The 12816-nt window shown below is 31.4% G+C and overlaps 1 protein-coding gene across 1 annotated transcript; it reads left to right on the forward strand.

Moving 5' to 3' along the window:
• Positions 1-6351: 6351 nt before the first annotated feature.
• Positions 6352-11298, forward strand: LOC130941416 (trans-cinnamate:CoA ligase, peroxisomal-like). The gene is made up of 2 exons (XM_057869910.1): positions 6352-6709; positions 9521-11298. The coding sequence occupies exons 1-2, from the start codon at positions 6512-6514 to the stop codon at positions 11036-11038; spliced, it is 1716 nt and encodes a 571-aa protein (XP_057725893.1). The 5' UTR covers positions 6352-6511; the 3' UTR covers positions 11039-11298.
• Positions 11299-12816: the final 1518 nt, after the last annotated feature.

Below are 12816 nucleotides of genomic sequence, written 5' to 3' on the forward strand. Positions count from 1 at the left end.
GCAGGCAGCATACCCCCCTTTCCCCCACTCCCTCAGTCCGAAACATCCTTTTCAAACGTGAAACCCCATTTCTTCATCTCTGAGTTCATCCTCTTCCTCCCTTCTTCTTCAAAAACTTTGCATGCAATAGAATCTGTGGAAATGGCTAAAAGACACAAAGTTAGAGATGTTGATCGTCCTGAACTTCACATTGTAAATTATCTGTCTGATCCTGATTATGTAAGTTAAATTTTTTAATTTTTTGCAAATTTCTGTATTTTAATTAAATTTTGTAGAAATTTTTTTTGTATTTTATGGTTAAATGTTGCAGTTAGGTAGATAGATATGTAAATGTTGATTGTTACAGATTTTGTAAGAATTTTTTGAGAGTAGTATTAGAAATTTTAATTAATTAATAAAATCTGATGATTAATTTAAAAATTATAATATTAGCAATTTTGATAATTTTTTGTTATTATGTTTAGATATTGTTAGTTAATTGGAAAATATGTTAAAAAAATTTTTGTAAGACGGTTATTTTGATTAATGAATAAATTTTGATGATTAAACTTATAAATTATGATTGTAAATTGTTTGTTATTATGTATAGATGTTGTTAGTTAGTTGGAAGAAATGTAAGATATTATTTTTCGAATAGATTTAGAAATTATAATTTAGTAAGTTAGTTTTTATGATTCATGTTATAAATTATAAGTTTAGGAATTATTTCCACACATTTTTGTTGGAAATTATATATTTAGGATTTATTATAATTTTTTGTTGGAGAATATGTTAGAAATCTTTTTGTAATACGAGTAGATATTGTAGTTAACTAATTAACTTTTGTGATCAATGTTGGAAATTATAATTCTGATTTTGTAATAGATTTAGAATTTAGAATTTAGAATTACTTAATTTACTTTTGTTATTAATTTACTTTTGTTATTAATTTAAGAATTTATAATCCGGAACTGCATCATTAATGCAGGGGTAATAACTCCAGAAGACTCTGTGCAATACCCGGATATTAGTTACTTCCTCATCACCTTGATATGCAGACATAGTCTCGAAATGGACGATTGCTGATGGCTCCTTGTTACACATGGCCTGAAACCATATAGGCAAAGCTTCATATGATGCTTCCCAACCGCCAAATATTTTTTCCACTGCTTTTTGCTTCGCCAACCATGCCTTTCGATAGCTAATGGTGTAATTGAACTTCGACTGCACTTCCGCAATAACTGATTTCACCTTTATCGACGGGTCAGCCTCAACCAACGGCTTTATTGCTTCCGCAATTGTGTTCGAATCCAGCTTCGAATGATCCTGAGAAATAGTGGCTCTAGTACAAGTGTGAGAACCGTTGTACCTCCTTATAACCCAACAATACTTTCTGCTGATCATGCTAACCCTGATAAGCCAATCACACCCTGATCCATACTGTGTACACTTCGCATAGAAGGTCAACGGCTCCGACTCATACACACGGTAGTCTACGCCTCTTCGGATGGTATAATCTTTCACCGCCATCATAACAGTTTCCCTAGAACTGAATTCCATTCCGATTGCAAATTCACCATCTGCGACCATAGGAATTTCTACCACAACGACAGCCAAATCAAAATAATTTAAGGCAAATACATTTAATAACTGAAAGACTACGTCAAGCTCCCTATATCCCCATCAATATAAATATTATTCCTATCTATCATGTTGTCATCCCACTTTTAACATCATACAAACATAAACACATAAAAAACTTTGGACGAATGCACACAAATTAATTTTCACGTGACTTATATTCTTATTTACATCTATCAACATAGATTATTTCCCAAAGTCTACTACTTTCTATATTTATATGTTAATACGTACCGGCACTCATATATTCCGGAAACTCCGGCGCATGCATGGCTTCCAAGTCCAGAACCCGCATGAAGGACGGCTCCTCAAAGGGATCTTCGTTTGCAAGTGCATTTGCAACGTCTCCCACATTTGGAGCCACCACCCCGTCACCTTGATCTTCTTCTCCTTCTGGAGCAACAGCTTCGTAATTGCTTTCAAACTCTTCCTCACTGTCACTATCATATTCTTCCTCTTCAATATTTCGGTCCACTTCAGATTGTTCGAATTCGACGTACAACTCTATCACCGATATCTGACCGCGACTTTCAAAATACATTGAAAACATCTCCTGCATACTCGCTTCGTCGGTTACATACTTGGTTTGATACTGCACGAAACCACCAAATACCGGTATGGGATATCTATATACCATACATGATATTTTTTTGGATATCTGAAAACCTATCTTCTCACAAATCACACCTTTTAGCTCCTCAAATGAGATTGTGAACGGAATAACAATATCTAACGGCTTCTCACAACTAAATCTCACTCCTTCAGATGTTTGTAATAGAATCTGACCAAAATAATATACTCTAACTGTAACTCTATCAACCATTTTTCATACTCTCATACATAAATATCTAGTGAACTCTCATTTACTCTTGGAGTTCAAATGAAATAACAGAGACGCAAGGAGAAGTAGAAGAGAAACAGGGGGAGGAAGAAGACGCAGAACAACGAAGAGGAATCAGATATGAGGAGTGCATCCGAGTTTCCAAAACACACACACACACACATATATATATATATATATACACTCAAATCGGACCCGCTGAATCCTATTAAAAAAAGTTAATTTTTTTTTGTTCAACAAAACGGACCCAGCGACTCCATAAAAAAAAAAATTCCTCCAAGAAAACGGACCCAACGACTCCATGAAAAAAAAAAATTTACTCTGCCAGCAAACGGACCCAACGAATCCATGAATAAAAAAAAAAAAAAAACCTCCAAACGTACCCTGCGATTCCACTTTCATACATAAAATAAAAAAACTTAAAATTGGTCCCTTAAGGAATCGGACCCTACGATTCCCACCTACAAGTTCAACTTTTTCTCCCGCCCAAGCCAATCGCTCGGTCCGACTCCCCCCTGCCATGGGTCAGAAAAAGCTGCCCCACACCATTGTCTAACACCACCATATGCCATATCTCTGCACAACTCATCCACCCGTCCAATATTGAAAAAACTGAGCCTCCTTCTACCGGCTTTAATCTTATCATTATCTTCGATAAAATGCTCATCAACTTCTTTTGCAAACAAATCGCTCAAAATTGTCAGAATTACTGTCATATTTTTAAAATAAATTTAATAATAATTTTATTATCGTCACATTCCATCTATCCAACGGAATAAATTTCGAGGAAAAAAATATTATTGTCAGATTTAACTAATTCGATTGTAATAATGAATTAGATTGACGAAACTATCAAATAATTATTTTTTTATCAAACGATAACATTCGCATTGAATAAAATTTTTACGCCTATTTAGAATTTGTCTGTCACTAAACTTGGGGGTAATCAATGAGCGTCATTATATTTAGAAAATAAAATAAACATTTACCATCAAAATTTTCTCTCTAAATCCAACGATAATAAACAGTAATCTTTTTTCCCCTAAAGTTGCATATGCTCAATATCCTTATAATGTGATAACCTACTTTCAGAATAAATATTTTGGCAATTAATATTTATATAAAAAAAATTAAATTGTTATAACCATGAATTACATGTCTTAATTATAAATAAAAATTATATATTAAAATTTAATAATTTAATTACAAAAACACAAAACTAATTACTCTAAACTAATAACTTAATTAGTCTATATCACAATTTGACAACAAAATTTAGAAATATTATAACCATGAATAATTATATGTCTTAATTATAAACAAAATTTACATATTAAAATTTAATAACTTAATTACATAAATAAAAAACTAATGACTCTAAACTAATAAACTTAATTAATATATATCACAATTTGAACATTTAAAACTAAAAAAAAAGAAGGGGGAAAAGTCAAGAAAAAACGTGGTGGCAGAACCTGCCTCCTGCATGGTAGTGTTCTACATGTCGTCGTCTCAAAGCTCCCAGCGGCGGTGCCCCTGCCTACTACGTGCGCCATCATCATCTCTTGACTTCGTCAACAACAAGCTCCATGATGAACATGAGTTTGGACACATCTCTAGAGCAGGGGCGGAGCTAGCCTCAATGTGAGGGAGGGGCCAAAAAATTAATTTTATATTTAAAATAAAATAAAATAAAACATTTAGGGGGGCTAAATTAAATTTTATGTATAATTTATAGAGAAAAATTAAGGGTTGGGGGAGGCCATTGCCCCCCTTACCTTCTATGTGGCTCCGTCCTTGCTCTAGAGTCTAGAGCCACTGTTGCCAATGTTGTCTATCTTGACTTCCAAATCTGAAGTTGTAACCGTGCTAGTAGGGGTGCACAGACCCGGCCCGGTCCGAAGGTCCGGTCCGGTCCTGAACACTTTAGGAACTAATTTGGAGTGATTTCATCGGGTTTAGGGTCGGGTACGGGTCTCAAAAATAGACCCGGTCATTATTTCGGGTCGGGTCCGGACCATAGCTCGGGTCACCCGAAGTTGGCCCGGTGGCCCGGTCAACATACACAATTAATATTTTGTGTTATTAGTGATAGATCATGACTATTCTTACGTGGAATTTAAGTATTGTAAACCTTAATATTTTGTGTTATTAGTCATTATAAGACTATAAGTTAATGTTTTATGTTTAGAATGCATAAGATTTTAGACTAATACATAAGATTGTGTTATTTTTATTGATTTAAATATTTGGTATTATTAGACAATATTAATATTGATTGTGGTTATGCTTTAATATTGATTGTGGTTATGCTTTAATTTTGAAGAATGGTTGGTTCTTGTTATATTTTTCTAAGTGAATTTTACCATGTTAACTAATGGTTGGAGCCTTGGAAATTTAGATATTTTTACATGCTAGTTTACAAGAAGGTATCAACGTAATGTAATGTTAACGGTCCGGTTTTCACCCGGTATAATTGTGGCCCGAAAGTGTATTGGTTTCATCGGGTCTAGGGCCGGGTTCGGGTCTAATAAATAGACCCGATGTATATTTCGGGCCGGGTCTGGGTCACATCAAACCCGGCTTCACCCGGCCCATGTGCACCCCTACGTGCTAGGGAGGAAAAAAATTATTTTATTTAATATTTATTAATTATTATTAATATAATTAATAAATATTAAATAAAATAAATTTTGATGTTTTTGTTAATTTTTTTATTATTAAATATTTTTATATTGTTATTATCTAGATTTAGATTTAAAGTTGTTGTATGCTAACTCAATTGAGTTAGTTTAGTAATTAATTTATTAGTCTGTTTAATTAAGTGTCAGAAATTTAAATTTTACTCCCACAACGAATTAATCATTGTCCTATTAAAAAATATCATAAAAAATCCAAAAAAAAAAAAAAAGGAGTTGTTGCATGCTCTTATTCGCTTGTTTTTGTTTAGGGGTGACAACGGGACGGATAAAGACGAGTTTTTGTTCTACCTGACCTATCTTGTTCTACAATAATCTGCATAAAACCCGTCCCACTTCAGATAGTAAAAAATTGAACTCTAGTCCGTTTCTACGGGTACCCGCCCCTATAATTATTAAAATCTAATAAATGAAATTAAATTTCAAAAAATTTATATAACAATCATCACATACATAACATAAATTAAAATAAAATTTTAAATATAATACAATATTATCAATTATTTTACTAATTATCCCCTTCTTCGATTTGCTAGTGTTCGTTTTTTTGGCAGTTTTCCCTTCTTTTTCATCTTAACATGTTTTTTCTTTTTTGTTCCGATTCATACCATTTTTTTTACTTTTATCTGAAAATTTGTATTCTTTTTACATTTATCTGTTGAGTAAACAAATTTTAGAATTGGTTTAAAAAAAATATTTTTTTAAAAAATCAACAACTTTTTAAAAACTTAATTATAAAAATATTTTTTATATCCAAATTAAAATTTAATTTGATGCAACCAATCTCTTAATTAAAAAATTAAGAGTTTTAAATCTTGTAAAAAAACTAATAAAGTGATAAAATAAAAAATTAATCATCGTTAAATTTATAATTTTTATTAAATGTGATGTTTATTATTTCAATTTTAAAATAATTGATATTTAATTTTATCACTTTAATAAATTTTTGGTTCACCAATAAATAATAGTTCAAATAGCATAATTTCTTTATCATTTCTTAGAAGTATGGACTCTCTGGTTCGGAAGATTTAATGCAAAGAGTAAAAGAGGACATGTAACTAACCACACCTACTATATTTAATTAATTTATACCTTATTTTTCGGTATTCGATTTAATTAACCTATACCTTATTTTCGATATAAATAGCCATTTATATGAGTTCTCATTTGCCATTCCTATATCACTTTCCCTTCCCTTCTTTGCCTCTTTCGTATCGTATCCACCACCCTCTCTCACTTCATAATATCTCATACATCATATATCTATCTATATATATATATGCGCATACATATCATTTAATTTCAGATTCAGAACCATATAGAAGCACTTTTTTCGGTTCCTATTATAATAATGAATGACCTTCCAAAATACGAAGCCAATAGCAGTGCTCTGAGCCCCATAAATTTCTTGAAGAGAGCATCATCATGCTATGCCAACCAAACCTCAGTCATTTATGAAGGAACTCACTTCACGTGGCAACAAACCTACGAACGTTGTCGCCGTCTTGCTTCTTCTCTCCGTTCCTTCAACATTGCCAAGAATGATGTTGTAAGCTCTAAGATCTCAACTGATTCATTTTTTATCATAATTATTTAAGAAAAATACTATTTGTACACCAAAATCAACATCTAAAAATAGTTACTAATATATTGTGTATAAATATATGTGTGGTTTAATTTATTTTTAATGTGTATTTATATTTCAGCATATATTTTAGTGAACGATTTTAGTATACACGTAGCATAAGCCATTATTTAATTTGTTAGTTTTAATCTCTGCAGCGGTTTGTTATCTTTTACAACTTGATTATAATTAACTTAGTATTTAAGCTCAAAAGAAAAAATATATAGCTGAGAATCTGAGATTAATACAGTGTAATGCTTCATAGAGTGTAGTTTAGATTCAAACACTGTTATCTTTCTCATTGGATAGAGAGTTTTAGTGTTTTAACTTTTAACTTTGACCAACTATTAAAAATATATATATTTGGCATTAGAAATTTGAATACAAAATAGTATATTTCAGGATGTGTCCTTTTTTTTTTAAATCTTCTTAAATCTTAATAATTAACCAATTCAGCATAAAGCTAACGTATGCGACCAATGTCCAATAGTCATACATCTAAGGTACGTCAGTTGCGAGGGGAAAGAATAATTTTTAAAAAATTATGTTATGTAACTAATAATTTTTTTGAATAACATGAACAACAAATTTTAAATTTAGTTATTATTAGATATTAATTACTCATGTCACTCATTAAATTTAAGATTAATTTACTTTTTTAATTCTATTATTCACATTTACATTGTTCAACAATATTTTTGTCTACCTATATTTTTTTTAAACTTTTTTTTCCACAAATTTAAAATAAATATAGAAAGGAAGAATTTAGAAGGCTTGATACATATTTTTATACTTCAAAAAGTTTATACGTATACCAAAATAATTAGAGATATAATTATTTATATATTTTTATTAGTTTAATTTTTTTTAAAAATAATTTCATAACATAATATTATTCTTTTTGTAAACTTAAATTTTTAAGAGAAATTTTTTATGACAAACAGCAATATGATAATTTATTAGAGATAAAATAATAAATTTAATTAAAATCAAATAAATTTTTTTCAATGTGGAGAAACTTGAAAATAGAGAGTTTGGGAATTTTGAAAAACTAACTAAAATCTCAAATAAACCCTCATTTTCCAAATAATAAAATTTGTGAAGGGGATTTAACTTTCTAAAATATTTTCTCCCTTCAAAAATCCTCGAAACTAAACTTTTAACAACACTAAAATTTTTTCCTATTATTGCAATAGCCTAACATATATAAACGTAGAATAAAATCTAGTTAAACTTCAAATCTGATCTCTAGAAGAGATTCTCCATGAACACTGATCAACACTCCACATTATTTATGCTCCCACCTCATGTATGTAGTTTTATATATATTATATTTTCTGTCACTTATTTTATGTAGTTTTATATTTACTGTATTTTTACTATTATGTCCTGAGAATATGGACCCCATATTTCACATATAAAAGTTGACACTAAGCAAGATTTTTATTTTTTATTTTTGGTCAGTTTTCAATTATTTTATTTAACATTTGCAATTTCTTTATTAAAAATAAAAAGATCAATCAAAAGTATAGTGTCCAACAGTCCAAATATAAGTGTATATTGGGACGAAACAATATTTTTCTTGTGTTGATAGAGCTAAATACATTTTGAAAAAAAAAAATAGAAAGAAAAAAGGTGATATTTGTTAAAGTCAGTAAAAAAAAAAAAAGAGTTTAAAAAACAATGAGCTTTCCCTAACCTTCATTTCACACTGAGATGACATTAAGTCATTGATGGTATGTGTATATCTTAATTATTTGTATATTACAATATGAGATTATATATGTCATTTTTTTCCATTAATCATCAGATGAGATGTAAACTTATTCTAATAAATGAAATTTAATCACCACCTAATAGCTAACCATGATATTCTATGCTTAACAAGAGTATAAATATTTTTTTAAGAGTTTAGTTAACAAGTAGTGTTCTAAAAATACTTAATAAGGTACTAAGTATGGAAATATTTTGCTAAAAGACTAAAGATTATAAAATTTAAAAAATAAAAATAATTAAAACACGTCATCATTTCCGCAACCAAAAAAAAAAAAAAACAAAAAAAATTCCAACTGTCTCACCAAATATTTTTTCTAAATCACGCCCCCTACATTTTTTTTCAAGAGGCACACATTCTAGGTTTGTTTCTAAGAATAGAATAGAATAAAACATTGAGAACAAGGTAAAATACTGATAAATAGAGACACAAAATTTTGTGTTCTTATATTCTATTTGGTGATAAACTAAAATAAATTATGAAAATTCAATTTATTCTCATTTTTTTATTCAAAAAATTTGAGATAAAAAATATAACAATAAAAGATATAATTATGAAAAATTAACAAAAATAATGAAAGAAAAAATAAAAAATAAGTTGTGTTCTTTGTTAGTGTCTCTGTGTCTTTCTTGTCAGAATGGACACAAAATACATTAATACAGTGTTTCTAGACACATTATCTCTGTCTATGTCTCTTCTATCAAACACGATTTTGTGTCTCAGTGTCCCAATCTCAATATGTAAACAAATGCAACCTATATGACAAAGGGCTTTTTACTACTCAAATAACGTTTTATATAATTATATTCTTTTTTTTATATCGGTTTTTTAGATGATCATTATACTATTATTAATGTAAAAGAGTAATTATTTAAATAATTGAATGCACGTATAGATTTGTAGAAAAAGGGAAAAAGGTTAAAGTTTGGTAATAATTGAAGATGACCAATTTGGTTTTTCAGGTGTCAGTGGTGGCCCCTAACATTCCGGCAATGTATGAGATGCATTTTGCTGTGCCAATGGCAGGTGGTGTACTCAACACCATTAACACTCGTCTTGATGCTCATAACATAGCCACAATTCTCAATCATTCCGAAGCCAAATTCTTCTTTGTGGACTATGAATATGTCTCCAAGGCAAAAGAAGCACTTCAATTACTCAACAATTATGCCCCCAAATATTTTCCACTAGTCATTCTCATACAAGACACAAATTTAGAAAGTAACTCGCCCACCAAAATTACCAAGTTTGGTGATGATCATTATGAATATGAACAATTGATCCGAAAGGGTGACCCAAATTATGTCCCAATTGAAATCAAAGATGAATGGGATCCAATTGCATTGAATTATACATCAGGGACTACCTCGTCACCCAAAGGAGTTGTCTACACTCACAGGGGAACATTTCTTAGTACCTTAAGCAACATATTAACATGGGGTATGGGAACACAACCGGTTCTCCTATGGACACTACCCATGTTCCATGGTAATGGGTGGGCCTTCACCTGGGGTGTGGCGGCGCGTGGCGGCACCAATGTGTGCCTACGTTACACTACAGCCGGCAACATTTTTAGAAACATTTCGGATCATCACGTGACACACATGTGTTGCGCCCCTATAGTCTTTAGTATTATCTTGGAATCCAAGGAAAGCGAGCGCCGACAGATTAAATCCCCGGTGCAAATCTTGGCCGCAGGATCGCCTCCGCCGGCGACTCTGCTCCATCAGATTGAGTTAATTGGGTTCCACGTCACACATTGCTACGGGTTGACTGAGTCAACAGCGGCCGCGCTTTCGTGTGAATGGAACCACGAGTGGAACAAACTACCAAGAGAGGAACAAGCAAGGTTGAAATCGTTTCAAGGGATTGGATCATTGATGCTTGAGGATGTGGATGTGAAGGATTTGGAAACAATGGAGAGTGTGAAAAGGGATGGGAAAACAATGGGGGAGATTGTGTTAAGGAGTAGTGGACTAATGAAAGGTTACTTGAAGGACAAGCAATCAACTTTTGAGGCATTTAAAAACGGTTGGTTCCACACTGGAGACGTAGGGGTTGTGCATCCTAACGGTTACATACAAATCAAGGATAGGTGCAAGGATATAATCATTTCTGGAGGAGAAAACATAAGCAGTATTGAGGTGGAATCCGTTCTGTATAGGCATCCCAAGATATCGGAAGCCGCGGTGGTCGGAATGCCACACCCAAGATGGGGGGAGAGCCCTTGTGCATTTGTGGCATTGAAGAAGGTGACAGATTGTGATGGAGTGAGTGAGGATGAGATTATTGCATATTGTAGGGAGAATTTGCCTCACTACATGGTTCCAAAGATGGTCAAGTTTGTGGAGGAGCTTCCAAAGACTTCAACCGGTAAGGTTCAGAAGTTTGAGTTGAGGGAAATCGCTAAGGCATTCGTGGAATCAGAGAACAACACCAATTACAAGAATAATGTTTCACAAGCTGTGTCTCGCCTTTAATTTGAGGAATAATAATGATAAATGTATTATTTTGTGTATTGGGTAGATTCTTGATATTTTCATTTTACAATTAAATTTAAATCAATTACTTTCAATAATAAAGTTAGTACGAGTTAGGTCGGTGTATGATATAAAACTCACTATCAACTTCACATGAAGTCACCATAAAATTATTACATTGGAGGAGTATGCAGCATCACTATCAGCTTTCTAATGTTGACAACCTTAGCTTATAAAAAAGTTAGCACATTCATTCCTTTCTTTTCTATCAGTATCTTTCCAATAATTCAGCTTTTCTGCTTTCACCAATTTTAGTTCTTTAGACCAATTTAAAAAACAGTATTTCATCATATGAATTAAATTTGAACCCTACCTGCTGGCTGCTACTGCTTTTCAAGATTATTATCTGTAATAAAATCAGCATCATATTGTATCTGGGGTACTATAGTGAAGAGTGAAGTCATCATCTATTACCTGCTAAAGCTCAATCTTTTTGCTTGTCGTGACATATAGAATGTAAGGTGGAGTATTTTTTGTTAGTAATAGTAAAAGTAAATCTTTAAAAAAAATTATAATTAACCTATAAATTCTTAAAAAAAATATTGAATACATTTTTAAAATAGTGTAATGATAACTTTTTATAGGTCTGTAAAAAAATACATAATTACATTACATGACTAAGCTATTTTAATAACTAAATTCAATTAAGTTGGTCTAATAATAATTTATTAACACAATCAAAACTAGTTAAAGAAAAAAAAAAGACGTATAAAAAATTTTTGGTTAAATTTAGTTACAAAAATAATTTATTTATCTAATATTTTTCAAAAAGAAAAAAATGATTGCTGCAATTCTAATTTGGTATATGAAATTTTTGTTGTAACCCTTGATGTTATTGAAATGAATTACAAGACCTTAGAAGAATCATTAGTATAAAAATTAACTATTATACTAAGAGAATTCAAAATTTTGTAAGATTCGTTTTTAAGTGATGGTAGGCTCATCGTACAACTCTTTTTTAGGTATCTTCGAAATTCAGAACATATCATTTTCTTTTAAGGACTGACATCTTTATGGGTTGGCACTGCAATATTTTACTCAATTTTTTTCTAATCCAAATCTTTTACATCAATCTTTTTACAAGTAGTCTTTTTTGTTGGTTTTTTCTCTCCTTTGTGAGGCCCAAGTTTAATTTTTTAGGAGTGTATTCTTACATCGTAGTATCACAACCTTAATTCAGTTTTTGAGGTCTTTTAAGAGAAAGAGAGTAGCCACCAAAAAGTTTGCAGTAGGAGAAATTAGTCTCGCAAGAGAGAAATTAGGTTTTCCGTTTTTACACAGAGCAACAATCTTAAAACGGAAGTTTCTCATTCTTTCACCGTTGGATCGACGTGAAATTTGAACTGTAGATTCTTCACATCTTGTTCTTCATTTTGGACGGTGAAGATTTTAATTGGAGGTCTGTAGAGGGAGAAATTGGCTTCGACAGCAGCTCTATTTTTTGGGTATATTTCATCTTCTTGCTTCTCATTTGAAAGCTTTGGTGCTTTGATGTTTTGGCTGGTTATATGCACATTTTTTGTGCTTTGTTTGAGACTCTCTTGTACCTAATTTGATTATAGTGGAGCTATTTCATTGGTCTGGACGACCCGTGGTTTTTACCTCTCACATTGAGGGGATTTTCCACGTTAAAATCTTGGTGTGTTCTTGTTATTGATTTACTTGCTATATTTGCTTGTTATAGTTGCTGCCATATTGTATTGTGAGTGCTTCCATAT

Source organism: Arachis stenosperma, chromosome 7, assembly GCF_014773155.1.
Source record: "Arachis stenosperma cultivar V10309 chromosome 7, arast.V10309.gnm1.PFL2, whole genome shotgun sequence".
Taxonomy (NCBI): domain Eukaryota; kingdom Viridiplantae; phylum Streptophyta; class Magnoliopsida; order Fabales; family Fabaceae; genus Arachis; species Arachis stenosperma.

What these genes read in the sequence shown, in the direction of transcription:
- LOC130941416 (XM_057869910.1), top strand. Translation starts at nt 6,512, where the DNA reads ATGAATGACCTTCCAAAATACGAAGCCAATAGCAGTGCTCTGAGCCCC. An exon ending in ACATTGCCAAGAATGATGTT is followed by an intron (nt 6,710 to 9,520) that starts GTAAGCTCTAAG and finishes TTGGTTTTTCAG; the next exon opens with GTGTCAGTGGTGGCCCCTAA.